Source organism: Pollachius pollachius (genome assembly GCF_949987615.1).
Source record: "Pollachius pollachius genome assembly, chromosome: 17".
NCBI classification, from domain to species: Eukaryota; Metazoa; Chordata; class Actinopteri; order Gadiformes; family Gadidae; genus Pollachius; species Pollachius pollachius.
The window spans coordinates 9,595,994-9,617,272 of record NC_136950.1 but is presented as its reverse complement, the minus strand read 5'-3'; the positions used below and the strand labels follow the sequence as shown (position 1 = coordinate 9,617,272).

The 21,279-nt window shown below is 43.7% G+C and overlaps 2 protein-coding genes across 3 annotated transcripts; one reads left to right on the top strand and one right to left on the bottom strand.

The window, feature by feature from the left end:
* Nucleotides 1–136: 136 nt before the first annotated feature.
* On the bottom strand, nucleotides 137–14,401 carry LOC307088714 (tyrosine-protein kinase Yes-like). 2 transcript variants are annotated; one of them, XM_079754669.1, is made up of 12 exons: nucleotides 14,049–14,401; nucleotides 8,860–9,480; nucleotides 7,759–7,858; nucleotides 7,080–7,178; nucleotides 6,463–6,566; nucleotides 6,189–6,338; nucleotides 5,695–5,850; nucleotides 4,796–4,975; nucleotides 4,060–4,136; nucleotides 3,269–3,422; nucleotides 2,674–2,805; nucleotides 137–2,051 (listed from the first exon to the last, which is right to left on the bottom strand). In XM_079754669.1, the coding sequence occupies exons 2-12, from the start codon at nucleotides 9,146–9,148 to the stop codon at nucleotides 1,843–1,845; spliced, it is 1,650 nt and encodes a 549-aa protein (XP_079610795.1). In that variant the 5' UTR covers nucleotides 9,149–9,480; nucleotides 14,049–14,401; the 3' UTR covers nucleotides 137–1,842. The 2 variants fall into 2 exon arrangements, with proteins under 2 accessions (XP_079610795.1, XP_079610796.1); XM_079754670.1 differs by having other exon boundaries at nucleotides 14,237–14,401.
* A 3,243-nt stretch (nucleotides 14,402–17,644) lies between these two features.
* adcyap1a (adenylate cyclase activating polypeptide 1a) lies at nucleotides 17,645–20,752 on the top strand (the record flags this gene model as incomplete). The annotated part of the gene is made up of 6 exons (XM_079755070.1): nucleotides 17,645–17,673; nucleotides 17,847–17,951; nucleotides 18,782–18,910; nucleotides 19,251–19,355; nucleotides 19,868–20,005; nucleotides 20,584–20,752. 6 exons carry the CDS (start codon nucleotides 17,645–17,647, stop codon nucleotides 20,750–20,752), a joined length of 675 nt encoding a protein of 224 aa, XP_079611196.1.
* Between the last annotated feature and the right edge of the window lie 527 nt (nucleotides 20,753–21,279).

Below are 21,279 nucleotides of genomic sequence, written 5' to 3'. Positions count from 1 at the left end.
TTGGTTGGCTGAACAGCGTTGCTTACAAAGAACGCGCACCTATGTGAAGCATTTGAAGGACGAACCCCAAATCACTTTCAATAGTCAATTTATTTTTATTGTACAAATATTTCAGTTGAATATTTAACTTTTTCCCGCCCCAACATTTGCTACCAACCGTTGTTTAATTACTTATTATAAAATGCAGACGTATCAATATGTAAAAAGCCCTTTTTTAAAAGCTTGTCGGTTTATTATAGGCCTGTTGAGGAAAGTCTTTGAGGCGTGAATGGTTTTACCTGGCTTCATACAAAACCAATTCCTGTTTTTGACCTTTTCAACAAGAAAAGGTTATTTCCGTAGAACGTCACTTCCCTACAGCAGGTGATTCAGGAGTGTTTAGCAGGTCCTTCTGATAACGTCTCTCTCTTGGTGATGGTGGTCCACACATCATGGATATTCATTTAGTTTTATTTGGACATAGTGATCTCACTCATACACACACACACACACATTCACTCCTTCCCTGGCTAGTGTCACTTGTACGTCAAGGGGTATTGTAGGAATTTGGAAACACTAGTTTCCTATGTAGTGTAGTTCAGAGAAAAGAGCCCATATAAGCAGTAACATGAGCTGAAAGGTAAGGTGAACCCAAACACACACATACTGCTGTTCTCTCATGTCCAGTCACAAAGGTCCTAAAACAATGGAAATGAAGAAATGAACCTGCAAATCAGGCAAAATGCTGATATCATAGGTCATGATCAAATCGTTTTGTTTCTGGAAATGGATCTCAAACAAGGACTAACTTAGTGAGTTTGTTCCTGCTTGCGGTGTAAATGATGAGGACCGCGTCGCAGCGCTAGAACCGCTGTCCTCTGCCGTGAACTGGGCATTTGTCCGTAAGTTGTAGAAAAAAGTTTCAGACCTTATAACAATGTATTTTTTTTACAATTTATCCCAAGATATATAAGAGATAGTATTTATATATGTATATATATATATGTATATATATTAAAGAGGGGGTATAACACCACCCTTTACTTACAAATTAAATCCATCAGCACTTCCTTCCACAAAGTGTCCATTTCCACAGTATTGTTGTGGGAGAATGTGACCTGCGACCACTACACCACACAGCCAAAATAAAAAGATCTGCAGTACAAAAGAACGTGCAAAACCATTCTCAATTAGACTGGGTACTCCCAGCCTGTTCTGCCGGCGACTGGAATTCGCCCTGCAGCAGGGTCTGGAGAGGAGCATTACATTTCTTCCTGCTTCCGATACGCTTTTGCGGGAGCCAATCACCAAGCTGGCTTCTCCCCCTGGCGCACTATTGGCTGGTTTAACACAATGACGACAGGCGAGCGACGGCAAGCAGCCAATTGCATACAGAGTCATTTGAACTAGGCCACGCCTCTTGTGCTAAAGAAAATGACAGCAGCTTCCCCAGAGCAACGTTCAATCTACGATTGAGCTTGGTCTGGCAATAGCCAGGCTAATTCTCAATGGCCTTAAACAAACAAACCAATGAAAAAATGTATTTGGATAAACTTGTTGTGGTTGTCGCAATGATCAGTAGCCCCTCCCCTTGAATTTAACTTCCTGTTCCGGGTGGCGGAGGGATACGGGGCCATTGGTGGTAATGGGTCTGGGGCCATTGGTGGTAATGGGTCTGAGGCCATTGGTGGTTATGGGGCTGGGGCCAGGGGATACGGGACAACGTGCTGACATCCGGCGGAGGGATACAGGGCTGCAATTGGCGGTGAGGGTGGGTGAAGGGATACTATAAGACTACAGGTCGTCATCAGGCCTCAGGGGGGAGGGAAAAAGCACTATAGGTTGTCCCCAGGTGGAGGGATACTACAGGTTGTCGCCAGGCTGGTACTGCGGCTCGGTGGCGGTAAAGTAGTCCTCCAGGAAGGACTGGATGTACTCGAAGGTGGGCCTCTCGTCAGGCTCCTTCTTCCAGCAGAGCTGCATCATGTCGTGGAGGGACTCGGGGCAGCCCTGGGGGCACGGCATGCGGTAGCCGCGCTCCACCTGCTCCAGCACCTCCCGGTTCACCATCCCTACAACAAAGGGATGTTATCAAGCATCATGCAGGTTAATAACATAATAATACATGTTATTCATCCGTAACACATGTTTATACATGTTGTTAAGTAGTAATACAGGTTAATACCACAATTATACATTTTGTGGTCAGTTATACATTTTGTAAATCAGTAATTCATTTTAACAATACAATTATACATGATATTTAACCTTAATAGATAAAATGCATGCGTTATACATGTTATTATACAGTTTATACATTACAATATTATACAATATTATATTATATTATATTATACAACATGCTATTTCACAAGAATTGAAGTTAATACAGACTGATACAGAGTAATATGTGACATGGTGAACCTTGTTGTTCACCATGCCTGATACACAACACAATATTACATGTGAATACATGATAGTACATGGTGGATACACATAAAACCGACCATGTGTAGGACTTACTAGACCACCTCTAGCGGTTGCTAGCTAGCCTCGTGAGACCATCCTGAACTCTGAGTGGACATTCCGTTTCTGAATCAAGTCAAGTAATAATGTAAACGCTAGCAAAAACACTAGTGCGCTTGTTAATGAATAAAAGTAGTGCTAACACCAGTAATAGCACTAATGAGTTACCTGGGTAGGGAACTCTTCCTTTAGTGACCAGCTCCGTGAGCAGGATGGCGAAAGACCAGACGTCAGACTTGATGGTGAAGCGGCCGTAGAGAGCTGCTTCTGGAGCCGTCCACTTAATGGGAAACTTGGCTCCTGGGGAGCAAGGATAGGAGGGGAGGAGAGGAGGAGGGGGGAAGAGGAGAGGCGAGATGAAGTGAAAGGCAGGAGGACGATAAGAGGATAGGAGGAGAGAAGCAAAGGAAATAGAGAAGCGATGAGGCAACAATCGATTTAATGTTGGACTTAAATCAATGCTGATTCGATCAATTAACTGACAATCTCCCTTCTCAAGTATCTTATATCCCAGGATGTTACAGAGCGAAGAAAGACCATTAGACCTGTACTTGAGGCCATTCCCTCTTTCTCAATCTCTCTCTAAATCACAAACAATACAGTATATATACAATATAACATTCTAAACACAGGTATAAGAGGGTAAATTAAAAATATGAAAAGGTATTAAAATGGACATAAAATGTTTAATTCAACCCTATACGGTTAGTATTATTTTTGGTGCAGATTGTACATGCAGTTTGGGTGCTCTGGTTTGATTTACCTTGCCTGGCAGTGTACTCGTTGTCCTCGATGAGCCGCGCCAGACCAAAGTCAGCAATCTTGCAGACCAGGTTGTCTCCGACCAGGATGTTGGCGGCACGCAGGTCCCGGTGGATGTAGTTCATCCTTTCGATAAAGGCCATCCCATCAGCAATCTGGAGCAACGCAGGGGAGGGAGGAGATGAGAGGGAGACATTTGTATCTGTCGTCTGGGAGGAGCCATGATGACTTTACCTCATCACAACTTAACATGGTTACTTAATCACCAAACTACATCATGGTGACATTATGACTTAACTACATCATGACTAAATGACATCATGACTGAAGATAAGCATGACTTAATGACATCATGACAAAAATAAATGACTAAACGACGTCATGACTTAGCTACATCATGAATTAACGACCATGATTTACCTACATCATGCCTTAATGACATCATGAATGAAGATAAGCATGGCTTAACAACATCATGACAAAAATAAATAACTTAACCTCATCATGGCTAAACTACATCATGGTTAGATCATGACTAAATAACGAAATGGCTGAACTACATCAAGACTAAGCTACAGAATGACTAAACGACTTCATGACTAAACTACATAAGGACAAAAAAATCACCATGATAACAGCATAACTATACATCATGATAAGAGCATAACTTAACTGTATCATGACTAAACTACATGACTAAGTGACATCATGACAAACAACATGATGACTGGACAATATCATGGCTAAATAACATCATGAATCAAAGCATGACTTAGGTGCAAGTGAACTCACCTGAGCGGCCATGTCCACCAGCATGGGCAGCTTCAGGAATTTCCCGTCGCCCTCCTTGAGGAAGTCAAGCAAACTTCCTGAGAGCAGACAGAAGTGTTAGCAGCACACGCACACGCCCACACACACACACACAAAAGCGATGTGGTTTTTAATTAAACTTCTCTGCCTAAGGCCTCATAAACCACAAGGGGCTTGCGGGGACAGCTTTCATATATTAAACCCCCACTGAGGATCACCTGTCACAGCCTCGGACCGCACGCAGCCTAGCTTATTCACAGTGGGTGATGATGGACACTGACTGCCGGCCAATCAATTTCACTGTAATTATCACCTTGTCAGGGGGGGAGACACCTGTGATACGATGACCACAGGTGACCACAGGTGATACGATGGAGCAGCAGGTGGGTTATTAAATGTATCACATGACCATATAAGGGGACATCAGTAGGGAGCAGAAAGCTGCTTCAACATGTCTCATGTCTCTGTCCCATTTTCACTATGAGGCAGCTCTACTCCTGTCTCAGGTTCACGATGTGCCAGCCTTACTGTACTGACAGCGATATGTTATTCCTCTTTCTTCTGACAAATGTACTTATTGTAAGTCACTTTGGATAAAAGCGTCTGCTAAATGGCCTAAATCTAAATGTAAATTAATCTCTAATCCTATTATTAGTTCCTCTTTATTCTAAAGACGATATTGAGGTAAGGTTTAGTTGAAAAGCAGCAGCCGTCTGACCTTTGGCCATGTACTCTGTGACGATGTAGATGGGCTCCTCCGACACCACGGCGAACAGCGGCACCAGCTTGTCGTGCCGGAGCTTCTTCATGATCTGGGCCTCCTGGAGGAAGGCTTCCGGGGACATGGTCCCCGGCTTCAGCGTCTTGATGGCCACCTTGGTGGTCCCGTTCCACGTCCCTGTGTGGTGGGAGCAAGCGGAGGGAGAGATTCTGTTTAGAGAACAACCATGTTACAATAATCTCTCTCTCAATATTCTGTGTGTGTGTGTGTGTGTGTGTGTGTGTGTGTGTGTGTGTGTGTGTGTGTGTGTGTGTGTGTGTGTGTGAGTGAAATAGTGTTTGCTGAACACTATTATTGGTGTTCAGCAAAAATAAAAATACCTGTTCCGATCCTGAATTCCCGGAAGGCCTAAACAAAGTACATCTTATCTTATCAGACGATGCATCTTAGATCAAGACACAACAAATCTGTTCCAAACATCGCCCTGGGAGAAGATGCTTCTTCCGTTCGGGATATACACATCTCCCACAGGAAGTGCTGACAGGAAATGGACCAGAATAGCCTGAACCCAGCGCACGCCAAGAGAGTGCACGGTGTTTGAAGGTTTCTGCTGAGATGTCATGATTTCATATTTTCCCTTATCATGATAAACACCACGGTGACACAAGTGTGTGCGTATTGTTGCTTTCATCCTTCAATCGGTCTTCCTCCCTGCCTCCCTGCCTCTCTCTCTCTCTCTCTCTCTCTCTCTCTCTCTCTCTCTCTCTCTCTCTCTCTCTCTCTCTCTCTCTCTCTCTCTCTCTCTCTCTCTCTCTCTCTCTCTCTCTCTCTCTCTCTCTCTCTCTCTCTCTCTCTCTCTCTCTCGAACCAGGGTCCCTCCAGGGGTGGTCTCCTACCCATCCAGACGTCTCCGAAGCAGCCTTGTCCCAACCGGAGCTCCAGGCGGAGCGAGTCCCGGGGGATCTCCCAGGCGTCCCGCGCCAGGCCCTGGGTCTGGGGCTTCACCGTGGGACACACCGCCGTCAGACGGTGGCACAGCCCGTCTGCGTGCTCTGCACCGGACACGCAAACACACACACACACACACACCAAATCAATATTTTAGATTTTACAACTATTATTTGTTATTTAGTTTTGATTGAGCTGACAATGTACAAATCTTATATTATCTATGCCAATGAAGCTATTTAGATCTAAATGGAGACACACACAGAGAGACAGTAAGAAAGTGAGACAGAGCCAATGAGAGAGAGAGAGAGAGAGAGAGAGAGAGAGAGAGAGAGAGAGAGAGAGAGAGAGAGAGAGAGAGAGAGAGAGAGAGAGAGAGAGAGAGAGAGAGAGAGAGAGAGAGAGAGAGAGAGAGAGAGAGAGAGAGAGAGAGAGAGTGTACCTGTGTAGTGTTTGACTAGTTTCTGCAGGGTGTGGAACTGAGCTCTGGTGGTGATGTAATATCCTCCGCTGTCCAGTTTGCGGACCTTGTAGTGTTTCACGCTGTCACCCTTGACCTCGTCCCAGTCCCGGATCGACAGCGAGTACGCACCTGGCAGAGGGTTCCAGAGAAACTTTAGCGTCACAAGACACACCAACATCCGTTACACACTAACACAAAGCCATAAACTAAAGCAGAACACACAGCGCACACTACCGCCCCAGCTTGGCCTTACCTTTGGTTGTCTCACTCTCTCGGACCAGGAACGTTCCTCTGTGGTTCCCCGGGTTCAGAATCAGCCGCTCTGCGTCTTTACGGCCCATCTTACCAAAATACCACCTTAACAAAACATGACAATACATCCGTGATACAACAAGTATTGTAATATCACCTCAACAAGACATTAGGTACTGTAATACCACCTTAATATGACATGAAGGTACTGTAATACCACTTTAACAAGACATTAAGGTACTGTAATACCACCTTCACAAGCCATGAAGGTACTGTAGCATAAATGTAACTAACTTGACACATTAAGGTACTATAAAACCACTTGACTAGATATTAACATAGGAAGATAATGTAGTACCGCCTCAGCAAGACATGACCAAAATACCACCCTAAAGTAATGAACAATGGAAAATTTATAATTTACTTCCAATTATGTTGTTACGGGTTATCAGGGTGAGCATTAAGCATCTGAGAATGATGTTCTATTAAATAAGTCTGTCTGTGTGTGTGTGTGTGTGTGTGTGTGTGTGTGTGTGTGTGTGTGTGTGTGTGTGTGTGTGTGTGTGTGTGTGTGTGTGTGTGTGTGTGTGTGTGTGTGTGTGTGTGTGTGTGTCTTACTCCTCGGCCTGGATGGAGTCAGCAGGGGCTACGTAGTTACTGGGGATGTAGCCCTTCTGACCACTACTGATGGAGTGCGCCTCCCACCATTCTCCCTCACTAGAAGGAGGAGGAGGAGAAGAATGAGGAGGAGTTGGAGGAGGAGGGGGCGGAGGGAGAGGAGAAGGACGAGAGAGAGGGGATTAGAGGGGGTGAGTGAGGCAGGAGATTAAGAAAGAGAGGGAGGATAAGGAGGAGGAGAGATAAAAAGAACAAAGACATTTAGTATGAGCATAATGTATAAAATATAATATATATAATAATGTAGAATATTATTATATAATAGCTGTATTATACCATCTGATATTATACTAGTGTAATATATAGTATAAATCTAGATACTACTCTGGAATACATTGACCTCTGGATCTGGCCCAGAAGAGAGATTTATCCTCAAATCATTTATCTCTAAATCCTCTGGTACAGTTCAGTTCCCCTCCCCCCTTGTGTGACATTAAAGATCTGGAACATATCCTCCATTTTGGATCAACTCCTTATAAAAAGGGGGCTTAAGGATAACTCCAGGGCTGAGCATGTGACAGGAAGTATGGTTGTGAGGGGGAGTACAATAGTCAGTGCGAGAGAATATGAATAGTAAGGGAGAGCGAGAGAGAGCTCTAATGTCAATGGAGCGACGTACGTGTTGTTGATGATCTGGAAGCGGTCTCCTTTTTTGAACGAGAGGTCGTCCGACGTCCGCGCCTCATAGTCATACAGTGCCACGAAGAACGTCACGCCCCCTACGCACAGCGACACACACTGATGTCAATCTGTTTCACAAATGCCACACACACACACTGACAATTATAATGAAAACACGCATGCGCGCTCGCACGCAGGTTTCTGTCAACCCAATTATGACAGGAAGAGGCTACATTCAAAATTGAGACTGTCTCTCCAAAGACAGTAGACAATACAGTACTAAAGTGTGACGTCACGTTTCCATAGCAACCGATTTTCGGTTCTACACAAACAAAATTAACAAGGGTAAATCCTATGCCACACAAACGTTTTATAGAAAAAGAAACAATTTTTTTGCGAATTGACTTGTGAGTTTGCTTTACCAATGATGTAAGTAATATTGAGAATAGATTGTCTTCATATAAAAAAAATAAAATAAACTAACTTTTAAGAACTTTTCCTTTTAATACCCCAGGGGAATACATGAACGCCTCGACATGTTTCGATTAGTAGTGATTTTCACCTCTTGAAATTGATTTTTCATTTTGAAAGAAACAACACATGGGAGCAATGGAAAAGGCCATCTCTCGTTCAGTTTAGAACAGAAAATCCGGTTGCCAGGACAACGTGACGTTTTCACTTTAGTACTCTATCAGATACCCTTCGATTTACACCACGAGATATTTATATTATAGCGGGCCGTGACAGTTGGTATCAAGAATCCCTCCCATGGACCCTGGATGTGACACCGGATCCACACCTGAAGGGGTTAATGGGGTCAGCTGTTATCCTGCTATCCACCCAAGAAACACTCTCCCTGCCACCCCCCTGGGGACGTTAATCCCTGGGGGGTTGGGATTACAGCCCTAATCCTACCTAAACCTGCCCCGATCTCCGCTCTCAGGGCGATAAGCAGCGGCTACAGGTGACCAACCCCCTACTAATGCAACACAAACCGCGAGGAGTACCCCGCATGTATGGTTTTAGGTGATGGTCGAGTATATCTGAAACCTGAGGACGGCGAGCGGAGCTGATTGGACGCAGAGCTGGTGATGCGTACCGGAGATGGTTCCGGAGAAGGAGCTGGGTAAGGCGGCGGAGAAGGCGGACGCTCCCCCGAACGGGGTCATGACGGAGGCGCCGCCAAACGGCGTCATGGCGTGGTTGAAGGCGCCGGCGGCCCCGCCGGAGGTGGAGGGCTGGGCGGGGGGGTTCTGGGTGGGGTCCGGTCCGTACGGGCCGGTCATGTGAGGTGATGCGGCGGAGGCGGGGTCTGGCGCCTGTGGGGAGGTCTCCGGGCGACACTTGGCTTTCGCCTCCTTGTCCGCCTTGCTCTCCACGCAGCCCATGGTCCTGGTCCTTGTCCTGGTCCTGGTCTTGACTGGTCAGGTCTGGTCTGGTCTAGTCCTGGTCTGGTCCTGGTCCTGGTCTGGTCCTGGTCCTGGTCTGGTCAGGTCCTGGTCTGGTCCTGGTCTGGTCCTGGTCCTGGTCTGGTCAGGTCCTGGTCTGGTCCTGGTCTGGTCCTGGTCCTGGTCTGGTCCTGGTCCTGGTCTGGTCCTGGTCCTGGTCTGGTCAGGTCCTGGTCTGGTCTGGTCCTGGTCCGGTCAGGTCCTGGTCTGGTCCTGGTCTTGACTGGTCAGGTCTTGTCTGGTCAGGTCCTGGTCTGAATCAGCACGGAGTCCTGCAAGAGAACCAGCACAGACGACAAACATAGGTAATACTTAGAAAGACAAGATGACAGAAAAGCCAATACCTAGACACTAATAAAGAACATTAAGATGTATGTTCATACGTTGCTATTGTTAATGTGTAGCTATCGTTTATGGTAAAAAGACATTAATATTAATTTATTAACAGTTATCCATGGTTAATGTGTCATACATAGTTAACGGTAATATGTAGTCATCAATATATTGATAATATTACAGATTAAAACATTAAACATCACAAATATGTTGACTGTAATATGTGTATATTCTTAATACTTTATGCAGCCATCGCCAATTTTAATATGTTTTAACAATGTAGCGTTAATATTTAGCAGTTAACATGTCGCCCTCGACTATTGCTAACATGCACCTACAATACGTTAACAGTATCAGGAGGTTACCATCGTCAACATGCCACGTGGATATTGTTAATAATCAGAGACATTGCACTGTGCACACAGGCAGGATTATCAGGGTTCATTCGTATGGTCCTCATGGACTTGGACTGGCATGCGTGTGTGTTTGCGTGTGTGTTTGCGTGTGTGTTTGCGTCTGTGTGTTCCCTAACCAAATATTGTCCTGGTGCTCAGTGTGTGGCGGTGTGACCCAGATTATCATCACTGTGGATCAGGGCCGTGGGGACTAAGCCCTGGACCCTGCAAGGCTGCAGGGTCCAGCATTCACTTCAGCTCCAGATGGAGATACAGTCACACTGACCACTCCTTTGGTCTTAAGGTTGGCTCAACTGGTGGCCCACCCGCCTCTCCAGCAACTACACACCTACCCACACTTACAGACCGTGTTCAACACCCTATGCCCATAGACACCATGCACACACAGTCATAACACACACAAACAGCACGCACATACACACTCATATACAAACACACATTCAACAGATAAACAGCACACACACACTTAGACCCCTACCTGCTCCTTAATGACCTGTCTCTCTAGTGTCTAACCCCTACCTCCTCCTTAATGACCTGTCTCTCTACTGTCTAACCCCTACCTGCTCCTTAATGACCTGTCTCTCTACTGTCTAACCCCTACCTGCTCCTTAATGACCTGTCTCTCTACTGTCTAACCCCTACCTGCTCCTTAATGACCTGTCTCTCTACTGTCTAACCCCTACCTGCTACTTAATGAATGTATCTAATTCCAAGTTAGTCTGCTCATTAGTACATGGGGGTGTCCGTCCACCAGGGACGGGGGGAGGTGGTGGGGCGAATATGGCCACCAGCAGCCTGCTGTTGGTTCCTGTGCCCTGATTGGCTGCAGGGAACAGGATGTGGTGATCTCATAATGGAACTAATCTTAGAACCACAGCTTTGAAGTGCAAAAGTAAGGACAAGATGTTATTACCTGCTTCAACGGAGAGGGAGGTGGCGGCGGTGTGTGTGTATCACCGAATCCTAAAGCATGGTTAAGATTGCTTGCAACCACACACCAGTGTGTGCTCCGATGGACATTTCCCATGATGCATTTCAATTCCCTAGAACCGTAACCACACATAACATCAACATAGTACCTGAGTAAACTTAAACCTAAAAGTTACCATCTCTAACCTAATACATAAACATAACCATCTCTCAGATTATCCCTAAACCTAATGATCTTTAACCCAATACCTTAATGTTTCCATCTCTAACCTAATACATCAACTTAACCATTGCTCAGCTAATACCTTAAAGCAACCATCTCTCAGCTAATACTTAATGCTATCAATACACCTAAGTGCAGGTTCTCTCTCATGCCCCTTGCTAACCTATAAATTCAATCACAGACGTTAACCCAAGCACGGAGTGCTCTGCCAGGCAGAAAATTGGCATCAAAACCTCCTTTAAGATCCCCAGGCAACCTCCCCTTTAAGGAGAGAAGACGATGAGGTCATAGCAAGCAGCAGACCTCAGTTCAGCAGTGTTGTATCCAAGTCTGGAAAAGACTTTTACACAGGCACTTTCTCTCAAGGCTTCGAGCAGTAGTTTTTACTTTTTATATCAGACCATAGTCATTCCATCCATGGGGAATCTATCCTTTCGTTCTGATTCCAGAGACAATACCTTAGGTTTTAATACCAAACAGCAGATCTGCACTTACAACCACCATGAATTAAGACCCTTGACCTCCGATGACATCAACACTAATAGACCTCAATGACAGTGTTTCCCCCAGCACTGTATGGTTAAGGCGGCCGTCTTAACAACAATAGGGCCCCGCCTTGACTACCAATGTATAAAAAATATATATTAGAAAAAAAAAAAATATATATATATAAAAAATATATATATATATATTAATTATTATGCATTAAAAAAGTAGAAAACTCTCGTAGGGAAAGAAAACATACTTCCATCAGGTATAAAAAATAAAGATAAATAATGCATCGGTAATACTGTTCACAACAATGGTTGTGCCATCAAGCTTTTTGAATGGAATTGAAACGGAGACATCCCCCCCTCCTTTCCCCATTTTCTGGGGGAAACACTGAATGATACCCGTCATCCAGGGAGTATCCACTTAGTTCAACACAAAATGATACATATATTATGTATACACACACACACACACACACACCCACACAAGGATATCTATAGTGTTGCTGCTATGATGCTAATTATAGCAGTGTGTGCTACTTTCTGAAGCTCGCTGCCTCCAGGGCACAAGAATGACCTACAACTCACCATCAACATGCTAACAACACGCTAGCAAGCTTATAACCAACAACACTCACCAGCCATTACTGAACTACTCTACAAACATTTAAAGAGAGGAAGAGAGAGACAAAGAGCGAAAGAAAGGAAAATATGTTGTATGTACATCGTAAGACAATTATTATTATCTTTGTTGTTATGTTAATCGAAGATTGTTATTGAGTGAATGTTCGGATTTTATGCCATGCTATTTCTAGGGTATTGTTATGTTATTGGATTATGCTATCATTGTGTTAATATTAGGATTTTTTGCTGTCATTTCCATGTTATTGTGATGCTATTAGATTGTAATTATTCTGTTATTGTTAGGATTGTATGCCATGTTATATCTGATACCTTTAAGATATGTTATTAACGTTAATGTGTTACTGTTAAGCTTGTATGCCATATTACTTCCATGTTATTTCCATGCGATTGTGATGTAGCTTTATTGTATTTGGTAGGATGCCGTGTTGACAATTCCCTTCTTGACAGCAGATCAACAGAGTTAACTGAAGGGCACGCAGTTGACTCAGCACTCTGGAAGTTAAGCCTACTAGTTACGCCCAAATGTTCCGTCTGGGATTCATAAAGTGCATCTTATTGTATCCTAAATTAAATTGTGAGGCCGAGTGAAACACAGTAAGCCATAGTTCAACACTGCTGCTGGCTGGGTTTCTAACAGTCCTTCAAAACCTGACGCCAGTGACTTAGGAATGGCAGCTCTTCATCTCGTAAAGGTCCCACCAAGCCTCTAGGATGGCCTGTGGCTTTGAGGTCTGAACGAGTTTATAGTCTCCGTAACGACGGTCTGGTTCCTCTTACAGCCTCATGAGGAGCTTCGTCTTGGTAGGACATGTGTTTAATGAAACATTCCCTCTTCCTCTGATCTGGATAGTGGTAATAATAAACCCATGATGACGGCGGAGAGACGGTGTTGGACACCTGACAGCTTTTGTCATGATCAAAGTGTGTCATGCAAAGTTGGTGATCAGGTTAATCTGGTCTGAGAATACAGTTGGCTTGAGGTATTACTTCACAGCAAACAAAGAATACACCCAAAATTCAGTTCTCAGTCTAGTTCAGATCCTAGTGAAATTAAGGAACAACCTTAACATAAAACGCTTAACACCCCCAGATTCACAGAGAACGGCAAAAATAAATACTAGTCTACTGGTTAATATCCACGTGTTTATAACAACATCAGTATATGCAATGTGTTACAAGTTCTCACTTGGGTGACATACCCAGCCTAGCCGGAGGCTTCTGCCCTGCAGATTAATGTATATGTAGGCTGCCCTACAGATGTCTATGTAGGCTGCAGCCCTACAGATGTCTATGTAGGCTGCAGCCCTACAGATGTCTATGTAGGCTGCTGCCCTACAGATTACTATGTAGGCTGCTCTACAGATGACTATGTAGGCTGATGCCCTACAGATGTCTATGTAGGCTTCTGCCCTACAGATGACTATGTAGGCTGCTGCTCTACAGATGACCATGTAGGCTGCTCTACAGATGTCTATGGAGGCTGCTGCTCTACAGATGTCTATGGAGGCTGCTGCCCTACTGATGTTCCTCTCCCATGGTGATGAATCAGGACACAACGCTGCCTTACGGAAACCCATAACTGCATAGTTTACAGCCTTTAACGTTACAGGTCGTGGGAAGCACCGTGACATAGTCACGCAGGGATCCCTGATATCACACATGTCTACATCTGACTCGGGGGGGTTTGGTCGACGGAAGCAGTCATACGAGGTCAAGGATGCAAGCTGATGCGCGTCCATGTGAACGTCCAGCAGATATTCATCACAAATCATTAATCAAATGTAACACAATGTTCTTACCTTTGATTATACTCTCATCCTCGGCTCACATAAATCAGCGTATTTTCCTGAACGAGTTATTCCAGACCGAACCAAGTCTCCCTCCTCCTCATCACCACCTCTCCATCCACCCAGACCACCACCTCCAGATTTTGACGATTCGGTGTCAGAAAATAAAGTTAAAACAAAGCGTGGACATTAAATATTACCGGGTGGACTACGGGGCTATACCGCATGCGTCCATCGCTCCACTCCCCTGGGGCGACCATCGGGGGCTATAGCATGGTAAATAGGAACAATCCGGACCAAAAGATTCCGGGTGTGAGTCCAATTCTTTCTTGCAGACGATGAGACTTCCTAGTACTAAACTTACATCAACCTCCACGATCCAACATGGCGGCCGCTGCGCCTGGGATCTGCACAGCTGGAACCATTCCGACACAGCTGTGGTGGGAGGGAGCAGAATAATGATGAGAATTACATTATACCGCAGGAAAGCCACCATGAGAATCAGAAATGATAGTATAATGCGATATGTCGAATCAGAGTCCAGCAAAGCGTTCCTTGAGTGCACAGATTGACTTCTGGGGAAATAAATAGAAAAAACGAAAAATAAAGATGTGTTCTATATCGCCATCTAGTGGTTTCCATTAGTATATTAGAGATGAATTCATTTGTGTATTTATTTATTTATTTTTATTCACAAGGCGTAAGCAGTTGTACCCTGAATGCTATATTTTTTTTTTACAAGAGGATTTCATAATTTAAGGGTAAGGCCAAGGACAAGGCCACTAAAGAAATTAGCCCATCCCTTCTATAGATCAAATGAGCAAGGCCTCTAATGCTAGACAATAGGCACATCCCTTCTAAATATACCTCAAAATTGTAGGTGGGAGAAGAATCTACATAATATCCCAAGTTTATGAAGGCAAACAAAAACAAACAGATGGACAGAGGATAATAACTCGATTTTTGTGGGTTGTTCTGTGTGTGTATATATATATATAACTCTATCGAGATATATTCGAAATCAACATTCAACATTTGAAAAAACACATCAAAAGGTGGGCATTGAATTGTGAAATAAGATCTAAAGTCAGTAAGATATGTAGGACTACCGGCCACCTATATACCTATATGTAGTGTATTCTGAAAGTGACTTTTGACTCACACACACACACACACACACACACACAAACACACACACACACACACACACACACACACACACACACACACACACACACACACACACACACACACACACACACACATACACACACACACATACACACACACACACAAACACACCCACACACTATGTTTGCTACAGTTACTAGTCATGAACTAGACCACCGTAAACATAATGAAAGCTAAATATGATTTAATTTGGCTGAGTCATGTCTACCTCCCTGGGTTTCCTGCTGTTTGGATAAAGTTTGTTTTACTTTAATTAAATCTTAAATCCGAGTTCACTTTATGACATGATGACCAGTGGCTGGCTCATAGAGAATATGGTGGATTCACTGCTCGAGTAGTTTATGAGTTTAGTAGCGATATCACATAACACACATCCAACAAACAGGTTGTTCAATCCTATGTGTACCGGGATGGGAGGAAACAAGTAGGTTAGTTATTAATTAAAACTAGAAATCGGTCTTCCGGTTACCTCCATAAAAACAATCATAACAAACCAACTTCTGTTTGAATACATTTTAGAGAGCGTTGATAAGAATTGTCAATGATGTGTAGTTTGTTTATTTTCTTGATTGCATTCTTGATTAGTCAGCCTACATCATTGACATTAATATTATAAACTTACACCGCAAGTAGCTTTGCATAAAAGAGACTGGGGGGGCCTAATTGTAATAGAGGCTTAATAGTAAAAGTAACATTGTGCCCATTAATAGCAAAAGCAGTCAGTACGCAGGTATGCCTCACAGCCACATGGGGGAGGTGTCAGCCAAGGATTCTTTATATAATGGGACGTTTTGCAGTTTTCTCTGAATAAAAGTGAAGTAAATGTGGAGTAGACCTATGTGCGTGTGCCATGGATAACCGTCCGCTGACGTCAGAAGGGGCAGGGGAGGACGCTGCGGGAATCACTCCTCGGGTTCACCACTGGTTGAAGAAGTACGCAGATCTTTTAGTGAGAGTAGTATTACTAAACTTTGGAAATATTTGAAGTCCTGCATTGAACATGGTACTAAAGTAAAAGTACTAAAGTAGCCTAATAGCATCAACATTCACTTAAAGGATCAAAAGGCAAAGTACCAATTATGCAGAATCCCATTATATCATCCCATTTCAGGATAATATATATTATATTATTGGATTATATTCATGGTGCACTAATGTTCATTTTGTTAATGTGTATCTAGTTACACACTGCTAGCTTGTGAAATTTCTTCCTACGGACCAATAAAGTCTTGTTGATATAGTAATATAATTAATTATTGATTAGATTTAGTTATGTGGATTTTAATCTGCAAAGTAACTAATAACTAAAGCTGTCTGCTCAGTTTAGTGGAGAAAGAAGTACAATATTTGCCTCTGAGATGTAATTGAGGAGAAGTACAGGGTAGCCGAAAGTATAAATACCCAAGTTAATGCGAGTAGGCCTACGTCGGATTTGTAGTTAAGTACAGTACTTGTACTTATACTCACTTTTAACACTGGGTTCCACCCTTGCAATGCTGTCTTCGCCACTGAACCGTCAAGCAATCAAGCAATCAACCGATCAACCAATGCAAAGTACTCCTCATCGTGGACAGGAATGTATTACATTCATTCAATTAGTCATATAATAGCTGATTTCTTGTAAATGTCCCCTATAATGTTGGTCGAAGGTTGATCATTTAAAGAAACTTTTTTGTTTTAACCAGCTGTCTGTCACCTATAAAAGATACTCTATAACTCTGCTTTGTGGTTTCGTGTGTGTGTGTGTGTGCGTGCGTGTGTGTGTGTGCGTGCGTGCGTGTGTGTGTGTGTGTGTGTGTGTGCGTGTGTGTGTGTGTGTGTGTGTGTGTGTGTGTGTGTGTGTGCAGGTGTGTAATTGACTGCGTGTGTTTGGCACCTATCGGACCAACTATCGAGTGACCTCTGTCTTTGACAATTAGTCACTTTAATAATATGCTCCGGTAGAAACCGATGCAATCCGGTAGAATCCTCCCTTTATGGCTTGAGCTGCTTTATTACGCAGAGAGGAAGGTAGCCTACTTGTAACTATAAATGGTGTGTGTGTGTGTGTGTGTGTGGGGGGGGGGGGGGGGGGGGGGGGTTGATGACGTAGACAGCGGCCCCCGAGAGCCGCATGAAAAGGGGGACGCCTTTGGAGCCATGAATTAAAAACTGAGAGACGCGGGAACCGAAGGAACACGCAGTCCTTCTCCTCCGCCCCGCGCACACGTCTTGTAGTAGGTAGAGTTCGTTCTCGCCATTCCGAGAACCGGCGGAACCACAGGCACGGAGGATCCGAGGACGCACAGGGAAGAAACACTCTCCACTGAGGAACTACCCAGCGATAGAGAGATAGAGAGAGAGACAAAGAGAGAGAGAGATAAGGGAGGAAGGAAGGGAGGAAGGTTGATAGAGTGGAGTTCTCTGCAGCCGATCGCATGATTCCTGGTTCTCGCTCTTTTCACAGGTAAGAAATCGCGCCGCTGGATCAGTTTGGAGTTTTTACGCAGCGTAAAGGTGTTACGCAAAAACGAGCGGTTCGTTTTAAATTGCTTTAGGCATATTTAATCCACTTTATATGATTAAGAGGTGAGATAATAGCAGATAGTTTTTCATTTTACTTTTGTTGCATTTTTTCAGCGGGACGATGTTGAGGAAAGCGCTCGCGGCTTTATTTCTCTACGGGCTCGTTACGCACTACAGGGCGGGCTGTTCTCCCGCGGGACTCCTTCATCCCGACGACAGGTGTGTAGCTCTTCCCTTTTAACCCCCCATCTCTACCTTTAAAAGTATCACGTACTCCACCCGGATCTCCACCTTTTGAATGACCATGTAGGCCTATCAGGTGTAACAAAATATCTTTAGTGTATTCGTTTGCATTGCATTCAAATAAAAACACGAAGACATACATTATATATTTATATAGGGTTATGTTGGTTCTGATTCACTTTAAATTCTGGAAAAACCGATTTATATTTTAAATGATGACGTGAGGGGCCCACCTGGGGAACAGTGATTCCCCACGGAGTTTATGTGTGTGTGTGTGTGTGTGTGTGTGTGTGTGTGTGTGTGTGTGTGTGTGTGTGCGTGTGTGTGTGTGTGTGTGTGTGAGTGTGTGTGTGTGTGTCATTGTGAGTGCGTGAATAACGTTGTCCCTTATCAAACGTTTGAAGTGTCGAAAATAAATAAAAATATGAAATATGGGCGGCATATTTAATGTTGGAATTATATTTTGGAAAATTTTGCAGACTCAAACCAAACGCAGCACGTCATTCGTGTTTTATTTTTTGCTTCATGGGATGTCCTTATGTGCTAAACGTTCATTGTATGTATTTACATGTATTTCTAGTCTTTAATTATTTCATGTAGGCCTATTTATTTCACTTTGTCCCTCGATCGTCGTTGTTGCAAAACGGTAGAATGATGAAAAAACCGGCGTACATTTGGGAATATAGCCTATATATTTTCTTTTTTTGTTCGATTCATAAGATCAGTGTTCATCCGTGTGGCTGAAGAAATAAATCAACGAACGCCCAGTGATCACAGTTGAAACAACATTCAAATCTCGTTCTCAGACTCGACGACGACGTCTTCGACGAGAACGGGGACTCGTTACTGCGTCTGCCGTTTGGCGGGAACCAACTGACGTTACGGAGCGCACCATCAGAGGACGTCTACTCCTTATACTACCCCGAGGAGGAGAGGTAACCAAAGCACACTTTCTACATCTTACGCATCCCTGCACTTCGAGTTGTATTCATGTGTGGTTTCATGTTCCACGATAGAGAAGTTCTAAACGTTATTACGCACCGCCACCGTGTTATAGGTTACAGCTTATAATGTTTCTTGTGACTATACATTTATTTCAATCACATTTCTAGATCCTAAATAAGTACAGAATAACTTATTTCAGATCCAATATGATGGGCTAATATAAGTTGTAACACGGACGGGGTTTGGTGGACTGGCGCGGCCAGGTTAAGGTGGCAGGACGGCGTCAAGTGACAGTGGCTCGTGAATCTCTGTGGACGTTTTGTCACCCAGAACCCAGCGGCACGCGGACGGCATGTTCAATAAGGCGTACCGGAAGGCGTTGGGTCAGCTGTCCGCACGGAAATACCTCCACGCGCTCATGGCGAAACGTGTAGGGTAAGTGTGTCTCTGTATCGGTCTCTATTCAGACTTTGTGCGTTTTTTCCATTTTGATGGGATCCATTTGACTGATCCCTATGTCTACTGTCCTCACAGTAAATCAGATTTGACTTTTTTCTAACTATTGGGACTAATCTCTCTTTTTATTTCTTCAATATTTTATCTTTTCGGACCCAAATAAACCCAAAAAGACGGGTCTATTTTAGTACCAATTGAATAATTTATTGGCACAGCCCCTAGTCCCACAGGGATTCATTAAATCAAACTGATTAAAGGCCCCTTCTCTCTTCTACAAAATACACTGAAATGTTTTAAATCAAAACTTACCCACTACTGCGGTTGTGAGGTGGGTCTACAAGTAAAGACAAAGGCTTTGAGCATTGATGTGTGCTTGGGTCTCAACTGTTTCCAACCAATGCGCTCAAAACGCGCACGGCCACGCGCCGTAGCGCAGCGCGCCAGTGGCGTTTCGTCGAGGCGCGAATGTAACCTTGCCGTCTCTCTTCCAGCGGGGGAAACTCAATGGAGGAGAGCGAGGAGGAGCCTCTGTCGAAGCGGCACTCGGACGGCGTCTTCACGGACAGTTACAGCCGCTACCGCAAGCAGAAGGCGGTGAAGAAGTACCTGGCCGCCGTTCTTGGGAAAAGGTACAGACAGAGACACCGGAGCAAGGGACGCCTGGCATATTTATAGCTTCCTCAAAACAGAGCGTTAGGATGAGTGTGTACAGCCCCGAAGAATTCATTTATCCAGTTAAAGGAACAACAATCAGTGAACTGCATTTATGTTTTTTTTGGATTTGTATTTATGTATGACGTAAGCCATTAAATGAATATTTTGATAATATATTGTTTTTATTTTTTAACTCAGCACTTGATAACGCACATATCTACTTTACGGACCAACCTTTTGTTTAGATGATCTATATTTATGTCTGAGTTTAGACGATATATATATATATATATATATATATATATATATATATATATATATATATATATATATATATATATATATATATATTTATGTAGCCCACGCATTTGTTTGTTATTTGAAGAGTCATTTGTTGAGGATAAGGTGTGTTCATTGAAGCTGCCCTGTCTTTGAATACATTTAGTGGATGGATATGAATTTAAGGAAAATAAATAGTATAAAAGACAATGCATTGAATGTTGCTTTTTGGACAGTGAAATTAAGACTCTATAGTTGTTCTCCTTCACAACAGCCTTGAAGACATAGATTTTGACCAAATCCTACATGAGATAGACTTGGCCGCCCTGCCGGAGGTCCGGCTGTTTTTGGAAAGCTGGCTCAAACAGATCTCTGGCGAGTTCTCGGTGAGTTTCGGCCCCGAGGAAAGTCTCCTTTCCTCTCGCCTCTCTCCTCCCTTGTAACCTCTGACCCCGTAAACTCTGACCCTGTGTCCTTCCGCTTAACGCTCTGACCTTCTGCCAGCTCACCTGTGCTCCTGTTCCTCGCCACTTCTTATTGACATAATAATAATAATACCAATAATATAGCGGTTGTTGTTATTATTATTAATATAATGATGTTGCTCAATGGGCCCCTGCATTACTACGCAGTGCATTCACATAGCCGAGGGCTGGAATGATATATATAAGACATATCAGTGTTTATTAACGATAAATGATTGATTATTATTTAGTAATGAAAAGTATTTTAAATTTTTATTTTCATTGAACACGTACAGTGTGCAAGGATATGAATCTAAATTCAGCTCCCCGCCCCGAGGACCAGAGTACTTCTGAGGTTTTTCTCCTCCTACATTCTACTTCCTACTTCCGTTTCTTCTTTGGTGTTTGAAAACGTGATATCAGCCTTTTTCCAGCTTCCTGTGTCCTAAGTGATTCCTGTGTTTGAGAAGCACTTGAACATCTGGTCAGGTATGCTTCTGGTCTGC